Here is a 27,756-nt window from a genome sequence, read left to right on the forward strand (position 1 = left end):
GCCATAGAATGATTTCTCACACTAGCTTTCTTACTGGATTTCCACGCCTAAACTACATCCAAGTGTTCCTGATTACTAGAAACAAACATCTCTGGCTTAAATCCCCCCTCATAAACATCTGGTCAACTAACCACGCACCCACACTCAGCATGCATACCCCCCTCGCATATTGTGTAACAACAGGGTCAACTGACGAGAACCATGCTGACTACTTGAAATTCTTTTTGCGCACGCTTTCAGCTCGGAGCCGAGGGGACGGACGGGGAACACAGCGAGAAAACCTCCGCTGGACACATCTTGCAGCTGGACCTATACCGACACAGAAGAGAGCATCGCGATATACTGAGCGGAGCATGTGAGGGATGCTGCCATGCTTAGTTAAGGACTCACAGGCTCACTATTTCATGCTCCACATCTGCTGGTTACCATAGCAACCCCGGTTTTTGGGCAATTCCCAGGTCAGGTGGCTTCTGTCAGCTCCGAAGGAAGAAAAAAATAGGGCCTTTTCTGAGCAGTGCAGCTTGCAAGCGAAGCCAGTGAATGCGAAAAAAAAAAAAAAAAGCTTCATTACTTGATCTTAAGATGGTCACTGAAGATTCTTCGAAGGCTACACACATCCAGTGTTTACAGAGCCCAAGCTGTCACCATCGCAGATCAACTGAAGCATGCCTGAATCCCGTTTACTGTCTTGCTCTGTAGTTTTCTCATGAGGCTGGATAAAAAGACTCAGCCGTAAGCATCCAAGAATTTCACTATGTACTGAAAGAAGCAAAATAAAACTAAGGCACAAACAGGAGGGGCATTATGCAAGGCCGACACTATGATTACTGCTGAATCACAGCTTTTGTGACTCAACAAAATATAAGCTACAAAAACCAAAAGCAACAAAAGTGACCGAAAAACCTCTCTCATAGACAGTCCTGCTACATTTGTAAATACAGTCACTGTTCTATGTTGTTTCACTGTGCTACTTTTGCAGTCTCGTGAAGACAAACTAATGGGAAGACTCATCTGTTTTCCATCTGCGCTTCAATGTTTATGCTTCATCTGTGCAAAATCACGGTAAACTGTAATAAGCAGGATTTTGCTATATACTAAATGTGTTAGTGTGGACCACAATAAATGGATTAGAAACTCGGAGAAGAATGGAAGCATATCAGAAGGGCTTTACAATTACAAGCCGGTCATTATGACAGCATGGGTGCAGTTGAATGCCCCAGTGTGGGTTTCATACAAACAGAAGCAGCGGGAGCCGATCATTAGGTGCGGGCGTCTGCAGCGTCGGGTCCCAGTAGCTCAGCCGGAGCCTGTGTGAGAGGTTCGCCGTCTCACTGGGGAAGTCCAGAGGAAACATGCCGCAGGCCAAGCGTTCCCCGGTTCCCCTCTTTTTAACCTGATTACTGTAATGAGCTTAGAGACTGTTGGATGCACAGCAACTAATGTGGATGCAGACAAACACACTGCACTCACACTCACTGGCAGCTGAATGCAAAGCGCATCATCAGGCTCAAACCCGGCATCGCTAGATGGCTCATTGACCACAGAAATCGTTTGAGTAATGGATGAGAACAGGAAACTGAAATCTGGTCGAAGGTGGAGCAGGTTTAAGGGGTAGCTCAGAGAAAAGCTGTCAAAATGCCAAGGGAATGATGCCAGCCAAGAAATATATGTGAATATTTTGTGAATAAAGAAGCCGCAGTTACTAACACTTCTTTTGAATTATATATGCCTGACTCTTAGACCTTGATTTAAGCAGAACGCACCCCACAGCCAATTCAATTCATAGTGCGCCTCCTGCACACAGGTAAGAAATACTTAAATCAAGGCGTGTCCATATAAGTTACCGTCATAAAGAGATTCTGTCCGTGTGTCTGCATACTAATAAATGTTAAGGATATATCATCAGATCGTCGGAGTCATATAAACTAGAAAGTATTGCCTTGCAACCATGAATAGTTGGTTGGCATTTAAAGCAATCTGACAAACCTCAACAACACAAACACCAAGATGCAGCCAACCCTTCATGTTCATAAGAGATAAGTGAACATCTGCAGAGGAGAAAAGCATATGGAAGATACCAATATAACACTGTCTGAAACATGAGTCCTGTGCATTTAGTCTTTGTCTACATAATATACCTTATTTTCCTGTTAACACCACTGCCAGACATGAGGACACAGAATTTGATTAATCCCTAAAACATCCACGGACATCGCGCCAGGCTGAAGCACCTGTTGGTACTAACGAGTATCAGCCGAGGTAACATGGGATCAACTCTGCCAGACACAATGTGAAGTTGTTTTTGTAATATGTCCGCCTCTTGCTGCCAGGTGCAGCTCTTAATTATGATTAACAGTCTCATTATAGTACTGTTTGTTCATGATTGTGTATGTTGACTGAACACCAATGTGCAAATGCACAGTAATTAACAGATTCTCTCTAGTTGCAGGCTGTCACGCTAGCCAGTTTGTCGTGGCGCACACAACCGCTTAAAGGTACAAGAAAATAAAAGATTCTGTCAACACTATGGTGTGCATATTTGGCAAATATGCAAAGTTTAAATGCAAAAATAAGCAATGCAACTGCACAAAAAATTATTATTGCGTTGCCGATGGAAAGTTGGGTCAAGTGTCGTAGTCCACCAAAAATTCTGGAGCTTCACAGCGAACCAGCACTGCAGCATTTTCCAAAACAACTGAAGGAGATGATATTATATACAATAATATTAAAAAACAACCAAACTAAAATGGCTCCATAGAGCTCGTCCTGTGTAATCCAAGTGTCCCAAGCCCCAAAATCCTAAATTTCAAATTTATTTGAAAAGAGATTACTTTCACCCCTTTCAAAGCCAAAATCTTCACAGTAGCAACTACGCTAAAAGTGTTAGTGCACACCTCGAATTAAGCTCGACCGCACATCAATTTGGGATCTTGAGGCTTCGGTAGATTATGCTGGACAAGATGTATGGAGCCATTTTATGTTGTTTTTCTTCGGTTGCTTTTTTCACGTTTCAAAACATGTCCCCATCTACTTTAGTTTTTTTAGGAGAATGCACTAACGCTGCTTTGCTGCGCAGCCCCAGAAATGTTTTGTCAACAACAAAACTTCATCGGACTTTCTATCGCCATGAGGGAGAGTAGACAGTGAGTGAATTTTAAGTTTTTGGCTGAACTCTTCCTTTAATGTCCAAGAAGCCTTTAGCCAATTCAGTGATCATGCAGCTCTTCAGCAAAAAACTCAATTCAAAGGGTGCATATTTAACTGCATTGCTTCAGCAAAAACACATGAACACACTTTACTGAGAAAAGATGAAGAATGCAAGCTTAAGGCACTACTGGTCATTTTCAGAGTCACTGTGCACATCAACAAGAATGTGGGAGGTCTTCTACAATCACTGTATTTACACATAACTTTCATTATATTCTTACACACTACATTTTATGGCATATAATGCAGTAGTTAGTGACCCTGATTCCAAGGATATTACCCAATATGTTTGGAAGATCAACAAATAAACAACATCAACAACCATTTTGCAACCCAGGCAAGGTATTTAGATGGTTCAGTGACCAAACTATACTTTACATGGGCAGTTATTTTCCTCCCTGCAATCTGAGTGTAATTAAGACTGTTACCCTGCCTGTGAAAGACAGGGCATTTGGTGAAGGACACGACGAATGCAATAGTTCTGCCTCAAATGGACAGAAACTGTTAGAGTATCATGTCCTTGAAGAAAATACATTTTTATGGCTTTCAGTGTGCTGATTAAAAATCCATGAAACTGCAATAATTCAGACAAGAGTGCAGTAAGTCCTGGTAAGGAGCTATATACAGATACACATAGTACTTCCTGAAGGGGCTATTAGAGGATGATGGTGTTTGATTGATGCTAACAAGCAGAAAGAGAACTTGTAAGTGACTGAATCTACAAATTTCTCATCAGTGTCCAGGGTATAATAGTCAGTATCTCACAGTTCTGCAGGTTTATCCTCCTACTGGCCTCTAAAGAAGAGCAGGATTGCCTTAAATGGCACAAAAACACTTCCCATTTAGGGCTCTTGTGCTGGTGTGACTAATGTATATGTGTCCACAGCCAGCATGTGACATCATGAGGTTAGTGAAACTCAAGCCCATTAGAACAAAAGAAAGCTTTTCTCTGTGTTGATTAACCTAAAGTCCATTCAGTGATCGGTAAAGCACACATATCCTGAGGGAAAGAAAAGATCCTTAATGCACAGTGCAGACTCCACAACGAAAAAGACATTCTACCTCAGAGATTTTACAGTAACTACTATGAGGGCCATAACTGTCCTATTTGCATTAAAAATACACTTACAGTAGCATCACAATACATACACCATAGTGTTTCTTTAATTATGAAACTTGCATCTACTGTAGTTATAATCCTCCCTGTTGGAGATGTACCCTTACTGTACGAGCACAAAAATAAAGCATCTACCTGCTACGATTGTCATTCTAATCTCAGCTTCCTTTTATCACCCCATGTCCACAGGAGAACAGGCTTCACTGTTAGACACTGCAGCTTGGCTAAATTATTTGAAGCCTCACGTCATTCATAGCTTTCTCTGACTGATACTATTCAGCCAAAGAAATTCAATTGTAGGAGAGACAGTCTTATCATTTCTGTCTCAGAACCAGTTCTCAACCAATGAGACTGTTAGGCTCTATACATGCTACGGAGGAAACGTAGAGCACAAAGAAAATATTATGGGATTTGACAGTTAACATTTACAATACAGAGGGTGTAAAGTGAAAGAATATATGTTCTAGTCTACCTTTAGTCATGCTAGGAGCGTGACTCTAGGGAGTCGGTCTGTTGGTCCGACATTTGGTCCAGACTGAAATATCTCAACAATTACTGGTTGTACCGTGGTGATTCCCTGACTTTGATTTTGTCTGATTAGGTTAGGACACAAAAACAACTTTGATAGGGTTAGGAAAACATCATGTGTTAGCTGAAAATATCCGTTTTGGTTGGCACAAACACGGCTGTCCCAACGTTTGATCAAAAATATCTACCAATTTTGAAACACTGTGGTCCCTTGTCAAAAACGTGATAACACATGTGCTGTGAACACGATATGACACGTTTTGTACAAATGTCTATATGGTATGTTTATATGGTATTTGGACATTTGTGGTTTGCAGAAACGTCGACTGCTGACATTTTATCCTGGCGACTGGGCTGTGCTATCACTCTTAACAAAGATGGTGACCACAGTAGGCAAACATTATACCTGAGTAACATCAGCATGTTAGCATTGTCATTGTGAGCATAAGCATTTAGCTCAAAGCGCTGCTGTGCCTAAATAAAGCCTCACAGAGCATCTAGCATAGCCGTAGACTCCTAGTCTTGCTACGTATTTTGGGACAGTGCAGCAAAAATGGCAAAATGCATTTTCTCCTTTGCATCTCGACTGTTGGTTTACAGAAAAAATCTGTCTTAGATGTCGACCCTTTTGAACCATATGTTCTGAACAGCTCATTCAAGGTCCAAATACTTCACATAACTGAATCTGACTTTGATGTTGAGGACTATAAAAGTCTCTTTCATTGTTTATTCTCATCATCTGCTCCTGATTTCTGGCTATGCCAAGTTAAATGCTCACTCAGCTGAACAGTTTTTCCCACCACACACGCAGCAAAACAAGACTTTACACTACATAATATCATTTCATGGCAACACAAATGCATCAGCATAGCGGTAAATTAAACATTTTCATGGAGCTGATTGTCACAGTCCGTACCCCAGAGGTCATTCTCAGAGCTGCGTATTGCTGATTGCTGTCAGTTATGAGTGACCCAGCTACTGTGTAGCTCAGCGATTTGCCGTGGAGTGTCATGCTTTCTGAGATTCACTAATTGCCTCAATGAATTCTGCCACCATAGCACACAACTCATTAATGCTGACACAGACTTCTAATTAGTTAAGTGGGGGCATTCAGCCAGCTAATAACTTGAATTCTTATTATTTCTGCTTTTTAAGTAACGATAATAACATTTCATTATCTACACTAAACACAACACCTACACAACTTATTATCAACACCCTATTCAAATGACAGCTTCGGCAATTTGTCATTAATTGGTGACGATGGTGACGATCCAAACACGGTAATCATCTGTCACAGCGTGCGGGTTTGAATTCCAAGTAAAGACAACATGAGGTGAAAACAAAGAATCAGGACGTCAAACCAAATTAAAAAACTCGACATACAGTACCAAGGACATCAAAGAGGTGGAACCTTATGAACATCAGCTTCTTATCCTACACATACTTGTTATCCTCATATCAGTTAATGTCCTCGTTAAAAACCCTAACAACTACGTGTCTCTTGATCTATTCTGAGGAACATCTGGGCATTATCCACCCATCATTTCAAGTTTTTACCCCTTGGGGATCAATAAAGTTAGCAATTAATAGAATGACTAAGGATCCAGCATCGATTAAAAAATACTTTTACAAACTTTTATGTTCATTAAATAACAGAACATTTGTTCAAGACTTGCAGGAACAAAAACAGGATCATAGCGCATAGCGCTGACAATCTTCTATCTGAGGTTTGAACATGAGCAAGTTTTAAATATTTGAATTTCAAATTCATCAGTTCAACAGGCCGCGGCTTGTATTCCAGCTGGGGAAAATGTGTTAAGTGCCCTGACACTTGGATCTATTGCATGAAGTAAATTAGGCTATTTTAGGCTGCACAGGTTCTCTTCACTGACACAAAATCAAGGAAAGTTGTATGTCGTGTCGAACAGATCAAACAGGATGTACTGTAAGCATTTTCCACCATTGAAAATCACAATAAAGGTAAGCCCTTTTTTGACGTTTTTGACTTACAGTAGCATTAAGCTGAAGAGTCAGCTGTTGGCTTGAAACCCAGGTGAGGGGGCAGAGGTACTAATTAGGAGAACAGCATCATTTCTAAAGCGTAGTTTAGGATTATAGGTTAAGCTGATTAATCCAAACCAATGATGTGTTACTTTTCATTCATTCTAACTTGTTCTTTTGAAACGAAGACAAACCCGGTGGAGATCATGAGGTCATTTCAGCAGTCAGGAGGCAGACGCTGACTCTCGGTTTGGCTGCAAGTCCTTTTAAAGGCCAGCACATATATTTAAAACAGTTTAGTCGGCTAAAGGTTAGAATTACACAAGTAAAGACAGTACAATTCCAAAATTGAGCAGTACGTCATGGCAGACAAAAATAGTGGCACTGTGATAGAAGATGGCAGTTTCAAAAGCCTTGAAGGATCTGCAATGCTTTAACCCAGTAATGTGCTTGGAGCATGAGAGTGTGGAGTCTTCAAATGCCAATCCCAATTGTTTTCAGTGCCTTAACATAGAAATACAATTAAGGCATGTCAGTGCATCTGCTCCAAACTTGATTGGATGAATGAATCAGAACTGTGGTGTTGATGCTTCAAATGTCCTGCCTGCAGTGTGCCACAGAAATGTGGAACGAGGCGTATCAAATGCTGCGCTGGAAAAATATGTGAGAGTATCTGGTCCTCAAAAATCCAACAAAACAGCACCTTGAGGGGAAATACAATGTGAGAAAGTTATTTCAACTGATAAAGCCACAAAACCGACACATTTGTGAGACTGAGCACGGCAATGTTCTTGCAGACAATCCAATCTATTGATAGTAAAACTGTGCTCTAAAATTAGAACGACTCTTAAGGGACTTTGCACGCAATTTGCTTTTTGATTGTAATGGGCTGCAACTAATGATTTTTTTTTATGACTATGCTGATTATTTTCTGGATCAATCATAAAACATTAGTCCATTAAAAGGTCAGAAAAAAGTGATAAATACCCACAATGCCATAAATGTGGATAAAAGCAGTGAATCTTCACATTTTGACAGTAGATAATGATTTTGCATCAATTTTCCTGCAGCTCAACAAAAATCTAAATATAGCCTCAACAGCGGAATGTGACAAGCTGCACACAGTTAACAACACACTGTCTCTGTGACCTTTTCTTGGCAGTTGGCATATTGTAATAATGCACCAAAGAAAGGCTAATAATATAGGAAAAATGATGACATTTCTGTCCGTATGAGAGAACAATCAACGATGCGATATGATACGATACGATGCAATGCAACTTGATTCAATGCGATATGATACGATACGATACGATACGATACCATTTATCTTGGACTAAACTAGTAACTAAACTACATATAAAGAAAGTATTAACAACGTGCCAGCAAATACTTTTTTAACGGTTAAGAATAAGGTTGAATAATCAAATTAGTTTGAAATGGCACCAATCATTCATTAACAGTCATATTCACATTCGGTCTTGCCTTGTTTCCTCATTCTACAACTGATATGAAAGACAGGCAGACAAACTGTGGGCACTGGGTGAGCACATGTGTATGAAGGCAGACAATGAATTGTTCCCTCCTCTGTTCTCTAATAACCGGACAACCCATCCATTTCATCGTTGCCTCTCCGCAGATCTCTGACAGGGGTACCATCATCCGATTCATTGGCAGAGATGTGTGGGAGTGAAAAGAACCTGCCATCCTCCACATCCAGCTCGGGTTAACAAGACAAAAAGTTACGCTCCGAAGATCTGTGGGGAAAAAGGGAAGGAAGCCCATGGTACTACCGAGTGCCATCTCTATCGCTCTCTCTTAAACTTCTGCATCTAATTGTGAGGCTGAGCACACAGCTGTGACTCTCCGGTTGGATACAGATTCTTTAATCTATCCTTTTATACGACATCGTCATGTAATCTCCATCTAGCTACCCAGGGAGCAGCCACAGAGGCAGGAAATGAAATCAATGCCGTGTCTCTGCACTGGGTGTTACTTCATTAGCATGGGCACTACAGATGTAGCAGTAAATCTGATTTATGAAAAGGGAGACAACGAAAGCACCCCAGACAGAGGGAGGGATTCATAATAGCAGATGACAGGGACAACCAAAGTCCGACGTTTCACCACAGCTTTGCCAATATTTGACAGAGGGCAAGGACAGCTGAAACATTTCTCTCTGACTTACAGCATATTTTCCCAGCATTTAGACCCAGGGTCATGTTGTATGAAATACTATTAGAGTCTGATTTTCTAGGCGTATAAGTAATTCACATTACCTGACAAAAAGTGAAGCAATTAGAAAATCAATTTACTGTAAATGGAAAAAGGCAGGTAAAGTATGACCTCCAGTGATAATCACGAGGCTTACATTTCACAGAAATCAATTATATTTTCAGTGCATTCATTTTCCTCTGCACTTAACGTGTTAATTTGTTATGTGTAATTTTTGCTCTCTATACATCACTTTCCTAATACTGGCCATAAATTGCGTTGCGGATATCTGTGACAATGCTTTACAACAGCCGGTGCAGTTAAGTGAACTGGGTTTAATTGGGTTCAGTGTTAATCTTCACTACAGCCTTTGTCACATTATTAAGCTGTGAGCTCAGGATTTCTGGCAGGTTTGACATTTAACGCTTTTGGGCTTCGGCGCACACCTCTCCTCCGAAGTACAGGTGCAGGGAAAGGTCCATTATCCTAATAACTAGCTGGCAATATTTCAGTTTATAATGTCCTCAAAATGTCAAATAAAATATATACAGACCCACCTAAGACTTGTACTCTGGGGAAAAGTCAGCTGCCATGATTTTCCTTTTAATCAATTTGTCATTCAATAGAAAATTAATTGCTAACTATTTTTGATACGCGAATAATCGTTTCAATCATTTTTCAAGCTAAAATGTCAAATGCTTGATGGTTCCAGCTTCTTAAATATAACAATGTTCTGCTTTTCTTTGTCGTTTAAGTATCTAGTCCATTTAATCGACTCGTCATTCAAAAGAAAGTCAGTTTGCAACTATTGTGACGACCAATTAAATTAACCACTCAAATTTATGGATTTGCTGGTTTTCATTATCATTTATGATAGGAAATGAAGAGTCTTTGGGTTTTGGACTCTTTGTTCGACAAAAGAAGCAAATTTAAGGCGTCTCTTTGGTTTCTTGAGAATTGCGATGAGCACCTTTCATGATTTGTGGACATTTAATCTGAAGATTACTTAATAATGACAATAACTGTTAGTTGCTTTGGAGAAAAGCCGTCAGCGAACCTCCTACATTGAGCTCATTTTATTTTCATTAACGAGCAACACAACTTTGTGGGGTACATCTGGGTACCAGCTGTGGCGGCACCGCAGCCTTTAGAGGTCAAAAGGTCAAGATCCATCAGGAGTGACGACATCTGAACCTATGGTAGCTATGGAGATGTTATGGAGACAGTAAAGGACAGAGGCTCACAGGAGGACCATTGATACACTCGCCCTACCCCATTTCTGAAAAACAGAGATTCCAAACGATTAGCTGTGCACTCCCATGGGACCGAGAAGCTAAGGAGGGGGATGTGTAATTCAATTAGTCCCACGGTTCTGCACCAAAGGGAGGCAGACAGACTCATCTCATTGAGACATCCAGGATGTGCAGGCCTGGTGTATGCGCAAAAGATATTGGCAGCGCATCATTAGTGCCGTTACTTTGAATTAAAGATAGTCTCACTCACTAAAAGACTGCTGGGAATAAGTAAACCCAGAAATCTCGGCATTAGAAACACCAAGCAGTACCTTCCAAAATACCCTTAACAATCCTTATCTACACTTAGAGTTGCTAAGTGAGGAGGGCTAGCAGAGAGCAGTGTGAGCCGCCCATAAATGACAAGCCAGCCACGTTCGAAGCAATGTCTCTGAGCTCGTGCCATGTGTCAAGGATGCTGTCTCCCACTGAAGTTGCATACAGATCGGCCTTTCAGAGCACAGCCTCCTCCACCGTCTCTTTGTCCCTACTCCCAGTGGGGAATTTATAAAGCTTCACAGTGCCTCGCTCCATGAGATTCCTGTAATTTATGACAGCCTTTTCCCAGGCTCAGTGAAATCAAATCAAACTGTAAATATAGTGCATGTTTCCCAGTATGAGCTCTTCACATCCGTCGGCCGTATATCACAAATAAACGCCAGAGATCCTGACAGTCATTAAATAACAGCATCAATAATCCCACATGTGGCAGCGCTACATTTGATTTTGGATTATGAAAAGGGCACAAAGCATGGATAATGAATGAGACGCGGCAGAAACAAATCAGAGGAAATGAGGAATTACCAGAGGCAGCAAGCTGCACGTCAGCCACTTAATGCTGTCTTTTAAAAAGGGAGGATCGCCAGCCGTGGTCATTAGTACTAGAATGACCCTTGACCTCAGGCTGGCACACACACCTGGCGATGTTATACGACTCCTTCCAAGCCAGAGATGGGAGAGAGGGTGTCATCTTGTGGGTGATATAGCCTCGCTGGGGTAGCATGTCCACTGCGGGTGGGCAGCTACCCTCCATTGGCTGCGGGCTCATCAATTTCCTGTCTGAGGAGAAACTAAAGACTCGACGGAGAGAGAAGCAAACAGCTGCCATATAGTGGACTGAACAGATGGTGATGGTGGCAAGAAATTAACACCGTATCATTTTAAATTTACACACATCATCTCTATTTGGGCAAAAAACAGATTCAACACTTTTCTAATATTAGATTACAAAGAAAAGCACTTCTCAGACTGTGCCATGTATTGTTGCTTGTTGTTTGATTTTTTTTTTTTTCCATTACATATTCTTTTAGAAATATTTGGAACAACACACTGCATGCACCCCTAGCAATTTGCTCACATCCATCAGTCTGAGAAGATGTTTTGATACTTTCTTGATTAAAGTGAATACTGCAGCAGCCCTCTAGTAATGACAATGATGAGTGTGTGCAGTAGCTGAGACATGGTCAGTCTAACTCAGTGATGGAGAGTTGTCATGAATGTGCGTACGGACGTAAAGACAGACAACATCCACAGAATGATGCAGCATTTCCTGTCCTAAAACACATACAAAATATTCTATGCTTTCATACATTCCCCGTATTGTATTTACAGACTGAACAGAAGATGAAAAGAGAGTTTGTGTGTCCATTGTCGACTCGCGTGTGTGACAGAAGGAGAGAGAAGACGCTTTGATCCATGTGTGCTGGGCCTGCAAGTCATCCTCAAATGCCATGGAATTAGGCACTATGTGACTGCACAAGTGTCCTCAGTAATCCAAAATCAACAGCATCCTCTTCACCTATGCCAACTGCATTGACAGAAATATGGCGCATACTTCAGTACTTCATGGAGATGTTAACAAATCTACCGAGGTGCCAGCAGCACTCTATGGAGCCAAATTGGGGCCAAAAGGTTTGTTTATTTGGAAAAGACATTGCAATCCGTGGATACTACGCTGCGTTCACAGTGTTATCTGGAAATGAGAAACGTCATTTCTCAAAGCACGGCTGTTAAACTTCACAATCTGGCATATTTTACTGCTCCTATATATCAATTGTTGCCAAAAGCAGTCTAAAACAGCTTGCTAAGCGGAGTTTTTTCACTACCAATCACGTGATATAGAAAGTGTTGAGTCAAACTTATCAAAGTACCCATATTTCCTGAAGGCAACCTAATTGAGGAAGGCCCTGAGCCTTCCTCTGGTGCCTTCCGATGCCCACATTCATGCCAAATTTAACAGTCACATATCATGATTAACCTTAAATTTGCTTAAAAATATCCCTTTTTTCACTCGGACCAGATTTTTCCTTATAGTTTTCTTCCCTATAGTCTTAACATCAGCTGTATTGGTAGCACACAGGGCTGTTTTATTGTTACAGAACTCCCGTCTGTTCATACAGAAAAGCTCATAAGGGGTTTTGAATCAAAGCTCCTCAGCTGTCACTTTGTTTAAGTACCCACTGCTTTAACCAATTAATACTGCACACAGTTATTAACAGTCCAGATATGATGCTTTCAAGAAATGAAAAGGAGCAACTCTTACAGCTTGAGAGCTGGGGAAGCTGTCTCTGACAACATGCAAGCAAATGAAAAGAGTAAGCATATAATGGTTGCCCTATTTAGGGCATTTTTCAACATAATGTCTCATCTTACATAAAGCACTGTCCATTCATTTTTATGCTGTACTGAACAAGCAAGGCATCAACCAAACAATGGCCGCCTGTTTTGATGTCTTTGACGACATGAGTCAGAGCTGTGGATTAAATTTGACAATGCTTCTATAAATAACATAATTATTCTACTGAATGGCTTTTTTTTTCTTTTTTTAAATCGTACCGCACATGTTTGCAAGCAGGTTGAGCCAGTGTCACGACAGAATAGCCACAGGGAAGAAATTAGAGAGCATAATGGAGGGGAAACAATCAAACAGACAATGTACACATGATATGGTAGTTTTGTTGCCTGTGCCGACAGCTCCTGTAGCCTGGAGTCGCTCTATTTCCTCCCCTGTACAGGCCAGATGATGTTATGATTCATATGTTAAAGAGATGAATGAATGCTAGTTTGTCCTTATTCCTGTTCTGTGTAATTATACGCAAACTCTCACAAGATCCAGAAGACATACCAAGGAAGCAAAGGTATCAATCCACAGCTTCTCTGCATGGTAATCTCATCCAGCGTTAGATGTCATGCAATGTCACTGACAGACCACGATGTACGGGCATAAAGATGTAGAGATGAGGGGTGGTATTAGAATCTGCTTCAGGAGGATGTTGATTTGTCCCTCACTTCAGTGGCTGCCGACATGGTAACAGGAAATTGAACACAAACTCAAGTCGGCTCGTAGGTTCTGATTTGCCAGACAATTCATGTTCTGGAGAAAGTCAGCATTAATATTCCACTCTCGCTCAGCCCGGAGAACAACAGCGTACCGACAAACAAGGTTACAGTATGAAACATCAGGACTTTGTATAATCAATGTCCGACTTGAATTAAAATTTCCTCCTCTGCTAATGATTTTGTGCCATCAGGCCGGGTGACCTTAGTCCCAGAGAGACCATTTAGAATTTATGTCGCACTCGCCCCAGAGGATCAGCATAACAACTAAGGTTGATTTAACGCATTAAGAGAGCAGATGAATCCTAGAGTTTTAAAGTTAACAGATGTTAGATGCTGTACTTTTGATCCCAAGTAATTAGTCACTAGAGTATCATGTAAAACTTTCTCATACTACTTTGTTTCAATACCTGACTTTTAAAGGTCCAGTGTGCAAGTTTTAGCAGAATTGTGATGAGGCTGCAACAGCAAAATACCCCTCATCTCAGCCCCCCACAGTGTCCGCGTTTGGTTTGTCCATTCTGGGCCTGCTGCCATGGACATATAATGAGAAGTTGATACAGCAGAAGTTGTTCGTTACTCTGAAAGTTTCTCAGTGGCGTATGAAGACAAAAAACTTTGACTTCATGTGTATAAAATTCTGCATCTACCCCATAGCTTTCGCACTGTGGGGCCTATACAACGTGCACACTGGAGATTCTGCTTCTAGCTAACTTCCAGCGTAGCCCCCTGAAAACATGATTGGAGTTAAAATGGTTTAATCGTGCAGCTCTTCTAGACTATCCAAATGTTATCAGACCGAATGGATCAAATTCTTAGAGTGATGTTGTGACACTTCAAAAATATGATCTACCTTTGTACAGCCAATTCTTTCACAATATAAGCTCATGGGAAAAATCTTTTTGGGCACCTGCGCATCACAAGTCATTGTAATTACACGGTTTGGCCACTATGTCCAATTGACTTAAAAGCCTGCTGCTGCTCTTCCTGGGGGCTTGCCCACTGCCGCTGCAGATACAAAAGACTAATTTTAAGGGAACAAACACACAACAGTTCTTATTTCAAGGTGAATATTATACACTAATGAAAACATAATTAAGAATATTATCGACCAATAGATCCTCCTAAATCCTACACACTGGACTTTATATAAATATAATTTTGTTCTATAAAAACCCTTTTCACTTTACAAAAGAAGCCAAAGCCTTTTCTGTCAATTATTTTTTTCCTATAACTAAGCTGTCAGTAAAGTTGCCGATTAGTATTTCCGGTTTTGCGTTTCCTGCTACATTTCGGACCAATGTGAGCCAAATACTGGAATAAATGTGGCTCTTTAGTGGCAAAATGCTCTGCTAGGGACACCAGCTAAGTGGTAACTCGCCAAAACCAATTGTCTGCTGCTACAACAGACTTATTTGGTTTTGTCATTATAAACAAACACTTTCACGTTCACGTACTCATTTATTTATAGCCGGAAAATGACAAGAATCCTTAATAAGCACTAGATTGTGAGATATCCCTCTGCATGACTGCATTGATTAATTAGAGATTTTTTTTAATCATGTAGCAGCCTCTAGCTTTGTGCACCACAGCGCAGTATATCTTGGCTGCACTGGCTCTCCCAGGGACAGCTTCCCCATCCAAGTTCAAAATGAACACCGTCAGAAAGGTCTTTATGAAGAGCACCAATCATGTCATCGACTCCTGAGTCAACTTTATCATTCCATCTCCAAAACCAGGGCGACGAATGTAATCCTATATATCGCCTTCCACTGAGGGTAACCAGAGCGTCCCTCTGCCCTTAACACAAGGTCACTGCACTGCTGATGAGCAGAATACACGAGGCTAAAGTAACACAATCACTTATACAGTACAGCTTCCAGTTGCTAAAAGCTCTTTCGCCAGGCCAATATGAAATCATTTCGACAAGAGTGTGTCAGAGCGGTCCACAGCTCTTCTTTGAGACTCAAGGTGCTGACACTACACAGCCGTGAGCCGAGAGACACACACAGTGAGAAAGAGAGATCTCACTCGGTCAGCAACCATGGCAGCCGGCAGAGGATCAGAGCAGAGGATAGCGGTAATTTCAGTGCTGCTCTTCAGACAGGAGAGTCCTTTCCCCTGGGCAGTCACAAAAACAGCCTGACAGCTGCTGTACACACAAAGGACCTGATGGCCCTCAATTAACCTTGATGTGAGACTACTGCCTTGTCAATCCTCCCTTAAACAAGATCAACGGTGCCGTTCAGCTGCAATATCATTTTGTTTACCTCATCTGTCTGTTATTCCATCTCGCCTCTGTCCCAGTGCTGCTAGCCTTTGCTCCCTCTGTCCGAAAATTGGACGAGCCTCTCAACCTCTGGATGTCTCCCATCATGTGCAATTTACAGGCTGGGATAACTTCACATGGTGCTCCTTGATTTTTATCAATATGTGTCATGGGTGTAAAAAAAAACTCATTGTCTCATCAAGAGATTAATGTCTGAAATGTACTATGTTGCAGGACCCCTACCACTCAGCTGTATTTGGCTGTGATGTATCATTGATGCAGATCGATGGCAAGTGGCTCGATCTCGAGGATCTCTGCCCCACTGTCATTGACCTCTGGCTCCTGTGGCGCTCCTCAGAGACCCCCTGCCAGTGAAAAACACTCCCAGCATGCTGATGAAACCCATCAGAGCCTTTGAGAGTGCGCCTCTAATGTGCTTTCTTTGAGAAGCTGGCCAAAAAAAACACTCCCAAAATAATAACAACATAGTCTAATGAAGCTCTGAACATATACAGCGTACTGTATGTACATAGAGGGGGAATTACGTTTCTTTGATTATGCCGTAAAACACAGTCATTTAGAAGACACAAGAACACTTAAAGCAGAATCTTGTTTTGAGTGTAACTTCGAATACACTTCTCAACAAAGAGATGGTTCCTGGCAGTTAGATGCTCCGAGCATTGTACCTACAATAGAGTGAAAGGAAGCTGGGCATGTTACAACGAGGTGACTATCGGCTGGGCACAAGCAGCCATTATACCTCAACAAAGACTACCAGGTGATAAACTGTCCTCTTAAAGCCCAAAGCAGCAGTTAGCATCGTGAGAACAGAAAGGAAAATACTGGCTTTAACGTAATAATGTACATGTGCTCCTTTAGTACTTTCCAAATTCTTCATTTTATTCACTCATACATAGAAACAGACACGTTGGAGACAAAAGAGTTTTCATTCCACCACTCTCCCCTTTTTAGAGGAGGCTATACATCACATGATGTTTAGCACATGTATCACATGATCTGTACCACTGATAATCAGTTCGCCTCAGCCAGAGTGGGTCATGTTCCTGATCATTCCTCTGTAACACCAGAACAGAGTAGTTCCACTTTAAAACCACACAGACTCTGTGTGTATCTGCAGCAGTAGCACCTTTCCCAGCTAAATTAAGAAGCATTAATTGCACACCTATTCATTGACTCTTCAGTACAATTGAATGCTGATAAAGTGCAATCTGCACAAAAGCTATTTTAAACCTAAGCACAAATGCTCACTCACTGCTAAATTAAACTTCAGCAAAATAATAGACCTATCTCAAAAGAGATTACGTGAAGGAGCATTAATTGAATTAAGCACAATTGACAAAATGCACGTACATTTACTAACATGGACATATAAAAGCAGCCAGGCAGCCAAAAGGTAAGTCGACAGCTATTTACTTAAGCTGACAGCTGGTGCTCAGGGAACCCTCACATCTTTTATTTTATGCCGCTAACCCAATTTTGGGACCATGCGTGCACGACTGAGAGTCAGACCTGTCGTCCGCCGCTTCAAACTGACATCGCATTTGACCCGCTGATGAGAAGTGCCACGGGCTGTGCCACTGCCTTCTGACCTGAAACACACCACGGCGGCATCTACTGACCTACTTCTTGAGTCTGCTTACACATCGCTAGCACAGACCCGTCGGTTTAGACCACATGGACAGTAAATACTTGGTAAGTACTCTATGAGCCTCCAGTGCCAGCTTTGTGAGGATCGTGTTAAATGTATAGTGCCACTTTTTGTTTCATGCTTACGTTTAATAAATGACGCTGCATACATCAGATGATCTGATCACAAATGGAAAGAAGAAATAACAATTAATTGCTTTCTACCTTCGGTAAAACAAAACAAAACATTTATATTGTATATTTACAAGTTATAAACAGTAAAACAAAACTGTAATACATGAAACTGCTACACATCAAGAGGATCAACAATTGAGTGACCTGTGGATATACTGGCATTGAATGCATTGACATAATAATGGCTGACAATCATTAATCAAGCGTGCAGTAAATTTCATCTTGATCCTTAATTACAAGTGAGATCAACCTTCCTCTGAATCTGAAAGCACATTGGGAATGTGGTCAAGTGTTCGCTAATGGAAAAAAAAGGCCCATCTGCATTAAAGCTCTCACATATTGACTGCCTGCCACATTCATCTGTTGGGAAAAATACCGGAAATTATGAATTCAGATTGACGTACTAGAATGGCAGCGAGCTTATACATCCGACTCTCGTTCTATAGAAACAGATCTGGACGCGAGCCAGGCCCTAAAGAGGCTGTGATCACAGCGACGACAGAGAGAAAATGCATAGCAGAGAGCGATCTGTTTCCACTGCTAGACATGAAACACAAAGGCTGGGTCACAGCGACAGCATGGGGTGTGTTTTAGTTTCCACCTCCTACACACTCATGCATTAAATATGGTTCAACAATCACACTCTCGGGTGACTCTCAATACCCTTACTTCCCAGCCTCTCGACCGAACATTTCCTGGGGAATTCCGACCAGGAACGTATTCTTGATGACGGAGCAACTGCAACAGCTGAGAGGAAAATCACTTTCTAATGAGCAGCGCAGAAATACAGTCGAGCCACTGTCCTTAACAAATCTTTCTCACACTTAGTGGATTTAAATACATGGGAATGTGTGGCCTCGTTGGTGTTATGTATGGAATGCTAACTGAAAGCACTGTACTTTTCATAAGACCATGTTTGAGACCTGCGATTCCCAGTAAATTAAGTGTTAAGTTGAAAGCATGAAGTAAAGTTGTTGTAGCGGAGACACCCTTAATAGCTGCCCATAATACAGAATCACTGTGGTAATGGCCTCTTCAATAGCTGGCAATCAGTGGGAAAAGGCACCATTTAAATAGTGCTTGGTTTTAATTACCGCTGCGAAGCCAAATTGCAGTATTTAATATTTTAAAAGCTTCGACAGGGGGGAAATGTAGAATCTTGACTATATCTACTCATTTGTACTACTTTTTTGTGCTTCTAGTTGAAAATGTTTCAGATTTCTTTAGCCACAAGCTTACAAACGGACACACATTGCCTTTCTAACCTTGGGTCTTGTGAATAGCATCTAGTGTTTTGTTTGATGGAACACTGAGCCTCTATCAGATGCCGCTGGCAGACGCATGCTGCATATGAGCTTGTGACACTGGTGTTGCTGTGATCTAATTATAACTGTGTAGTGGGAAAGAGTACAGTACTCATTGTAGATCTCCGACGGAGGATGTCTCCACCTCTGTATTTAAGATCAGCCAGCAAACAGCTCATATTGTGAGTCAATAGATGCACTGCTTAAATTTACATAGCTCCGGTATTTGCACAAAATGACATACCTGAATGCAAAATGTTATTTGCTCTTACTGCTGCAAACATTGTGTCCTTCCATTGACACAAAAAACAATCACATATATGCACACACAATGAGCAAATCTGTTATGGCTAGTCTCAACGTAAATACATTAATCCTACAGACAATCCTGCTCAATTCCATTTTAAGGAAAGGGTCTTTGTGATTCATAAAGCCTTTCCAGCACTATGTAATCTGGAGATTATTCTCTATTGGCACATTTTGACAATCTGCCATTCAACAAAGCTTTTTTCTAGACAATAGAAGTGATGCACATTTGATTTAATCATGTACCCCCTTTGAAAATATGTTACCATATATTCCAGATATAGATCAAATATATCTAAAAATCCCAAAAATGTGTAATTCGACATTCTTATCATTATGGATCATTGATAAGGTACTCAAGACGTAAGTCAGAACATGTAAGCATGAACGCCAGCTGTCATTATTTCTTATAGCAGAAACAGTTCATGGCTGTAGTTTTTCTGTTGAGGCAAAGCAAGTCGCTGAGACTTCTATCCTATCACGCATGAAGCAGACGTCAGCGCCAAAGCAAAACTGGTGATGCTTGACACCTCCAACTGTCAGAATCCAACCCGTTTAGTCTGGAGACACCTTATATACACTTTAGGGACTGCACACTTTTCAAAAAGACAGAAAATAGCAAAGCAAGAAGCAGCCATCTAGTATTTAATTGGCACTTTACACACATGAAGGTAAGACTGAGGAATTCTGTGTAGAAATTAAGGCTAAAGCAAAGAAGTCTGATATCAATATATTGTCCAATGTTGCTTATTGTGACAAAGATATGTGATGGAGGCAGGATATTTTACAGTTAGCAATAAACTTTGTGGCCTAAATAATATTAGTGCTCTGAAACACCAAACTTAAAGATCGCATATTATAGAAACTGAGCCTTCCATGTGCTTTTTAATTGTAGAGCAGGTCCAGGTGCTGTATAAATACTGTTACAGTATCAAAATTCTTCAATCCACAGAGAAATGCACCTGGCCCGTTTGTAAAAACTGCCCTCAGAGCTGATGCAGAAACATGGACTGCAGTGCCTGCTCAGGCCTGTGAGAACTGACCAATCAGAGAAGACTGGGCTTTTCGGGAGGAGGGCCTTAAAGAGACAGGAACGTACAGACAGAGTGAATAGAGACGCTGCAGCAATGAACAGTATGAGAAAAATGATGTTTTTCTTAAACATTAAATCATGTAAACATTTTCTGGTATTCACCCAAAACAACATAAACTCTACAAATTTGCATAATATGGTAATGATAACTGTGAATTGGATAATTATAAATTATCGTAAATATCTTACCGTAAACATCGCCTACTGATATATCGGTCAGGCTCTGCTTAGGGCTGCACAATTAATCGCAATATAATCCAAAACGCAATATTGCTAAATGCAATATGCAAATCACAAATGACCTTATGATTGGTTAGCTATCATCAGTTAGGAAAGAGCTCCACACACTCATCCAAATATTGCCACTACTGGCTCCAAACCCTTAAGGCATCAAAACTGCACTCCACAAACTAGTGGGTTACGTCACGATAGGCTGTAGGGCTGCACAATTAATTAACAATATAATTGAGATCATGATATGGTCTAGTGCAATATCCATATCGCAAGACGTTGCAGTTTTTTTTGACAAAACAGGAATTTAAAGAAGTACTGAGATGTTCTCCAGATGTGAGAAAACATCTCTGTTTGATACAGACCCCAACAAATGTCACATCACCATGATTTTAATGGCCTCGGTAGAGAAAATGAAAACTGTGATGCAAAAATGATCGCCCTCACGCAAAACCTGGCAAAATAATTGAATTGCAATAGGATTTTTTTTCACCATATCGTGCAGCTCTAGTAGAAATGATGAAACGAGGAGCCCATATTCCTACAGTATGGCTGGTGGATGCTTTCATCCTTGTGCCTTACAGTACCACCAGGGAGTATTTTTAGTATGGGTGCTCCCATTAGGAATCAAATCCCTAGCACCCTCAGTGGTGCCTTCCTGTATAAAGCCATCCCGAATCACAGCTGTCTGCATCATGCTGATACAGCTCGACTTTTTGAGTGCCATCACTCGGGCAAAACATGTCACTCCTCAACACTGGCTTGAAACCCCTCTCACGGCATGAGTATCCTTGAATTGACCCTTAATATACAAGATGCCTCTCGTGGAAAATGCTCAGCTGCTCTACGCTGAGGAAGGGTGGGGTGACATTTTTCAAACAGTTGCTTCATCAGTAAATGAGAACATGAAGAGAACAGACCATGGAAAAAGCAGGTTTACTGTGCGGTTAGATCACCTCACACTCACTGTGCTCTCCGAACAGTTAATGCCCTGTACCTGTGTGAAACCACCACATGGTCACAGCTCATAAAATGCCTCTTCGCAAGTGCAGCACACACACATCTGTGTGAGGCAGCAGGGGCGGCCTAGCAGGTTAAGGAGACATGTCCTTCAGTGGACACCCTGCCCGCCCCTCCCTGCTGGTGGAGAAAGCAACACATCCAGGTGAGCATGACCTCTGCAGGTGTCAGGTAAGAAAAAAAAGGAGGAATTCTTCTACTGGGATTCATGAAATAGCAGATTTTTATCACTGAGGCAGAGCAGGATTACTGAGCTCAACAAACTTGACCAAACTGACCATCATAGAGTATCTCTCTGCTGTAAAAATCATCAGTGGGCACATCCATGCATGCGCACTACAGCCTCACATCGTGAATGTGGCTCTGATGTTGAGCCGATCCAGATAACATTCAGGTCAAGTCCAAGTTACAGTACAGAGCAGCAGGGATGCTGGAGCTGAGCAGCATTAGTTGCCTATTTAGCCCACTTCTGAGCACCAAATACGAGCAACCCCGATTGTTCAACATGCAGCAAGATCGCCAAACAAGTAGGTCAATGAAAAAACGTTCATCTCATTACCTCTGATACTGTCAATGTCAAAAAGCTGGCAGTCACATATTAGGCGAAGAAATTAGATTTGACAGGCTCGTAACAGCGCGCCACATGAGGCAAATCGACAGATGTTAAATCCCAAAAAAAGAGGAGAGGAGCAGGGGAGATGGAGAAGTGGAGCACATCACACCGATCATGTGAAAAAAAAAAGAAAAAAAAAAAAAAAAAAGGGTCGACCCGCAGGCTGTTAATGTGAAATGTTTTCAGCGCTTCTGCTGAGCCAACATCGAGCGGTCCGCCTCCGTGTAGTGAGAGCCCCGTTTGGGAGGAACAAGCACCTTCAAGCACGGCGCCAGGGGTTTTTTTAAAACACAAGCAGCTTATTTCAAAAAGAAAAGAAAAAGAAAAGAAAGAAAAGAAGGATGAAGGCGAGATCCTACCTGATGTCTGTCACTCGTTAATGCATGCGACCCGGCTTGGATGTAGGCTAGGCGACACACACCGCAAGCGGGTCAGCTCAGCCTGCCTGCCTGCCTGCCTGCCTCCTCCACGGCATCAAGCCCCTCCTCGTTTATCGTACAGTGGAGAGAGGGATGAGGGAGAGAGAAGAGAAAAAAAAACCGACCGCATATCTATGCGCCGAAAAGAGGAAGCGGCGTCACACACTCACCCGTGATTTTCTGATCGTCATGCATGTAAGCCACGTCGAGGATTGAACGGCTCAAGAGCAGATTCAAGAGATAATCCTGCGAGATAAAAAATAAATAAATAAATAAAATAAAAAAATACACCCGACAAGATGAGCGCACGAAAAGATTCCGATGACTCTTATTTTGAAAGTGCTTTGAATGTGAGCAGTCAAGTACACCTGCCGAAAGCGTGTCAGCAGGGCGACCATCAGTGGAGGGACGGGCAGTGTGGCTGTGCTTTATTATCCCACGTTGACACTTCAACCGATGGCACATGGGAGATGATGTTTAAATAGATAAGTGGGATCCTGTCTACGGGGAGACACCATGCAGTACATGTCAAACTAATGGCTTCCCAGACGAGAACATGTTTATTTTAGGGATTTTCTGAAAGAATGCATGGCTGTTGGAGAGGGGATTTAGCCCAGCTGACTTATGGATTCATACACTCTGTACTCCAGTTCAGCACCCGAGGAGATACTCTTCCAGTTTTGCAACTATTTTCTTTATTAATTGGAGTATATTTAATGTTTCAGTCAGACTAACATCTCCCTCTCAGTTCATCATCTTTAGTGGGTGTGCTGTTGTTTGTTTTTACCTGAGCATGTACTGCCCCCTAATGGAGATGTTCAAGTATCCATGCAACTGAGATACTTGAGGGTTTGAATTGAAGTGTATGTGAATGTATCAACTACATATTTAAAGGGGCAACATGTAGTTTTAGAGAAGAAATTTAAACTCTGAATTAAAAAAAATGTAAAGTTAATAGTAATGAGGTAATAATAATACAAACTAAGAAATGTTTTTTTTTTCCATAACTGAATAAACAAGCTGTTCTCAGAGGAAAATAAGGTCCCCAGAACACTGTTCGAAGCTAGAAACGTGGCAGGGTCCGCCACATATAAACAAAGTAAAACAGTAAGACTTAAGGTCAGATTGTTTATTTAGTTTGTTTAGGCATAAAAAAAAAAAAAAAAAAAGAGATCTTTCTCTTCAGATTAAAATTTCTTCCCCAAAACTACACAGTGCTCCTTTAATCATCATAGCAGGATTGATCATCTGCCTCTCTGGCCTGTGAGGATATTGGAGCTAGATTCATACTTCCCTTCTTCTAAATCCCAGAAAGTGCTGAGCTACTTCCTAAAACCTATTATTGATAGCAACCAGACGACAGAGAACTTCTCCTCCTGCCGATTACTATGCATGTTGTATTCAGTTAGGTGAAACTGCAAAGCCACAGAGCAGACTCACACCGAGACCCACAGTATGAGTACTGTGTGTCTGATCATGTGCATGTTCTGATCAAAGTCACCTCAAAGTCACCTCAGCTCATTATATCCTTGACTTGGTTTTGAGAGGTACAAAATCTTCACGAGGTACGCTTGAATCGCTTGAACATTTTGGTCAACATTTCTGAGAAGTAGCCCCATTTAGGGCACTTTTCCTGGTATTTTGTAAGCAGTGACATCATGCTGTTCTTCAGTGCCTGGTTACACAGGGTAACCAAGCCACCCCACTTGAACTTTGGCCAGGGCAGAGCAGAGTGGAGCGTGTTAACAGAAGGTCTCACTGCTTTTCAGTGGAGAGCGGAGAAAAGCCAAGGGACAAAAGTTAAAGTGACTGAAGGGATGTGCTTGATGTTTTAGCATTTTATTGTAAATATGCAAAAACAAGCTGCTTTTTTCAGTTCAACTACTTAAGTGTGTCAAAAAGTTATTTGTTTGTCTGTTTATTGGGGAGGATGATATACAGTGACTGCCAAGTTACAGCAGATTGAGTGCAGACGAGCCACAAATCCAGCTTTCTGTCGTGCATCATCATCACTTTGGTGATCGTTCATACTACAGCTGCTTCGTGTCCCACCACAAGATGGTAGCACTGACATGGCAATGTTTCAATAAAGGTTAAAGGCCTAAGGCGCAATGCTCAGTGTGGTCGTATATAAATCAATGCTCTCATTGTCCTTTTTAACACGGATGTTGACCTTTCAGGAACCGTATCTCTGATAAAGAGACATTGTGGTCTGCCCTGCCTTCAGCGGCTCTTCAGCAAGGGTGACGTGTTGGTTCATGAATAGATACACTGTACTCACTATACTCCATATACTATACAAATATTATATCCAGCTGAATGATTGGGACATGTGTGGTGATATAAATTCTGTGTAGAAAGTGAAGTGATGATGGCATTAAAATGTGTCCAGAGTTTAAATATTTATTTTAAAAGTGAGTTCGATAGTGCAATGAAGTACCAGGATAAACTAATACAGACCAGTTCAACCAATAGGACTTGCCATATTTATTTAAATACCCGAAGGACTAAGTTGTAACTTTCAATAAAACACATTTTAGGCAGATGCCTGATTGACCTGTAGCTCTCAGCAAAAGCTAGGTCGGCTGTATTCCTTGAACTCGTGCCTCTAAAAGGTACACGTAAAATTGTCCAGAATCATTATCTTATCAGATCACCTTGTTTATGTTCACACAAGAAGGTCACACACACCATCTAATTTAAATAAATGGAAAAACAAACATGTGAATTAACAGCCATTTGCCATTTGTTTGTGAACACTTGTTCTGCACTTGTAGTAAGCTTATCTTGCTAAAACAGCACAGTGGCTACAACAGTGGGCACCGAGATCTGTTGTGGTTTGGATATTTCCATGGGAACCGGTGGCCAAGGCGGGAGGGAGGATCCTGTTGGAGCAGCGCAGGGGGCGTGTGTTAGATTCACTGATTTCCTGCTTCATTTAAACTGTCTTGGTCTCTCAAACAGCCACAGATGTGCAGGTCTTGACAAGAGAGAACCTCCGTCTGCTCCGTCTGAACCTCAGTCCATTCTGTTCAGGACAGCCTTGTGGATTATTCATATCTTCAGAATAAAAGGTAAGAAAGTTAATGCTTGTAGGTACTATAATACAATTTTCTTTTATAGACTTTCTGTGTGTTTGATTTTAAACACAATGCAGCATCTGAAATGTCCTTTCGTTTTTTTCAGAGCTTCCTAATTTCTACCAGAGGACCCATGTGGGTGGTGGAGAAGATCCGTGTGTCAGTGGAGAGATCTAACCTACCTATCCCATCAGCAGAACTCAGCTTTAAAATCGGCGACATCATGTTCGGAGAAAAAGGTGACAAACTCAAAAGGATTTCCCTTTGTCCCAACGTCATCACCCCTGACAACATCCCTGAGTTCTGCATCCCGCCAACGATCCCATCCCTGCAGGAGATGAGGAATACGGAGCAGAGCCGAGCTGCTCGCATCAAGGTGTCTCTCTGTGAGAGGGCTGGCCCTGAGATAGAGATAACACGTCATGAGCCCATCAACCCACACATTATCCAGGTGGAGAGTGTGGATGAGAACCCCTGCGATGGCTGCAGTGATGAAGAGACGACCAATGCAGATCCCCATAGCCAGGCCGCCTTGTCCCTTCCACACCTGGCCAAAGCTCAGACCTGCTACGGCTTTTGCACCTTACTGGAGAGCCCCCACACGAGGAGGAAGGAGTCGCTCTTCCACTCTGATCCTGGCTCCTCTCCCCTGCTGCTGCCCAAGAGTCGATCCAGCATGTGCTCCAAACTCTCCTCCTCCACCTCGCCCTCCTCTTCGCCTTCCTCTTTCAGCCTTAACTCCCTGACCTCCAGGCTTTCCCCGAGAGGATACACCCTGAACTGGCAGACCACTCTGGACAGCGATACGACTTCCTCTACCGAATCCTCTCCTTTCAGCTCGCCGCTGCTGACCAGGTGCCCTGCCAAGTCTTCCCTGTTCAAAGCACTCAGCCATGAACTGCTGTTGTCAAGGAACATGAGGAAGGCGATGGTGTCCAGGAACAATTCCCTGTCCACGGATGAAGGCAGCTCCACAGACAATAGCCCCAATGTCATGAGGAGGGCATCAGAGGGGTTAGTTGAAGGCCTGCCCAGCAGCTACAGCCTGGCACCGCCAACCATCTTCCCTATGGACTTGACTCTGCACAGAGAGAGGGTAATGAAGGAGAGAATGGTACCCATAGGGAAAGACGGCAGCCTGAGACTCTCAGCAGAGTACTGCTCGGATAACCAAAGACTACGGGTTCGACTGATCAGCGCTGAGGGCCTCTATCCTCTCTCTGTAGACCCAAAGATTATCAACTGCAGCGTTAGCCTCTCTCTGGTTCCCGGAAAAGTGCAGAAGCAGCGCAGCACAGTCATCAGAAAGAGCCGTAATCCAATCTTCAATGAGGATTTCTTCTTTGATAGTATCTCAGAGGAAGACCTCAGCCAGCGGTCCCTTCGCTTCAAAGTGGTGAACAAAATGTCCACCCTGAAAAGAGATTATCTCCTGGGTGACTGTGATTTGCCTCTTTCTAGCATTGTGACATTATAAACCTAAGTACTTCCTTCACTGTTTATTTATGTATTTGAATATTTATTTGATTTTTTTGTATTGTCAAATGAGATTTTGTTATGATTAAATTATGGGAAACACTGAGGTTGTCTGTCTTTAATACATTCCAAAAATAAACCTATGCGTTCAAGTTTCGTTGTAACATCATATTTGTTGTGTCTGTGCAGAGGAACAGCCCACTCAATACTCTCAATATTTTCAGATGCCTAGAATAAGTTTACTTTCAGAAAAAAAAAAGCACCAACAAAAAGCATCCTCGCCTCACAACTGCTTAAAAACAAACACAAAAATGTCAATACAGTGATTTACAGCCTTTTATTTCCTTGGTGTATTAACGTGGATGCAGCATCGGCTGGCGTCAGACACCCACCTTCTCTAATTTC

General features: G+C 41.9%; 2 protein-coding genes across 5 annotated transcripts in view; one reads left to right on the forward strand and one right to left on the reverse strand.

Moving 5' to 3' along the window:
• Positions 1 to 22,994, reverse strand: part of tln2b (talin 2b) — a 93,720-nt gene extending 70,726 nt beyond the window's left edge. For 2 of the 4 annotated variants that reach the window (XM_084363188.1, XM_084363185.1), the window contains exon 1: positions 22,736 to 22,993. The gene's annotated coding sequence lies outside the window, so the exon portion shown is untranslated. Of the gene's footprint in view, positions 1 to 22,322; positions 22,471 to 22,735 lie in introns of those variants that run through there. The other 2 variants (XM_084363187.1, XM_084363186.1) reach the window with 2 other exon arrangements.
• Positions 22,995 to 25,757: 2,763 nt separating this feature from the next.
• Positions 25,758 to 27,454, forward strand: c2cd4a (C2 calcium dependent domain containing 4A). Its single transcript, XM_084363825.1, has 2 exons — positions 25,758 to 25,869; positions 25,982 to 27,454. Exon 2 carries the CDS (start codon positions 26,009 to 26,011, stop codon positions 27,350 to 27,352), a length of 1,344 nt encoding a protein of 447 aa, XP_084219951.1. The 5' UTR covers positions 25,758 to 25,869; positions 25,982 to 26,008; the 3' UTR covers positions 27,353 to 27,454.
• The last annotated feature ends 302 nt before the right edge of the window (positions 27,455 to 27,756 follow it).

The sequence above is a fragment of the Pagrus pagrus genome (assembly GCF_965226575.1).
Source record: "Pagrus pagrus genome assembly, chromosome: 10".
Lineage (NCBI taxonomy): Eukaryota > Metazoa > Chordata > Actinopteri > Spariformes > Sparidae > Pagrus > Pagrus pagrus.

Coding starts and splice junctions, on each gene's coding strand:
- c2cd4a (XM_084363825.1), top strand. CDS start 26,009: ATGTGGGTGGTGGAGAAGATCCGTGTGTCAGTGGAGAGATCTAACCTA.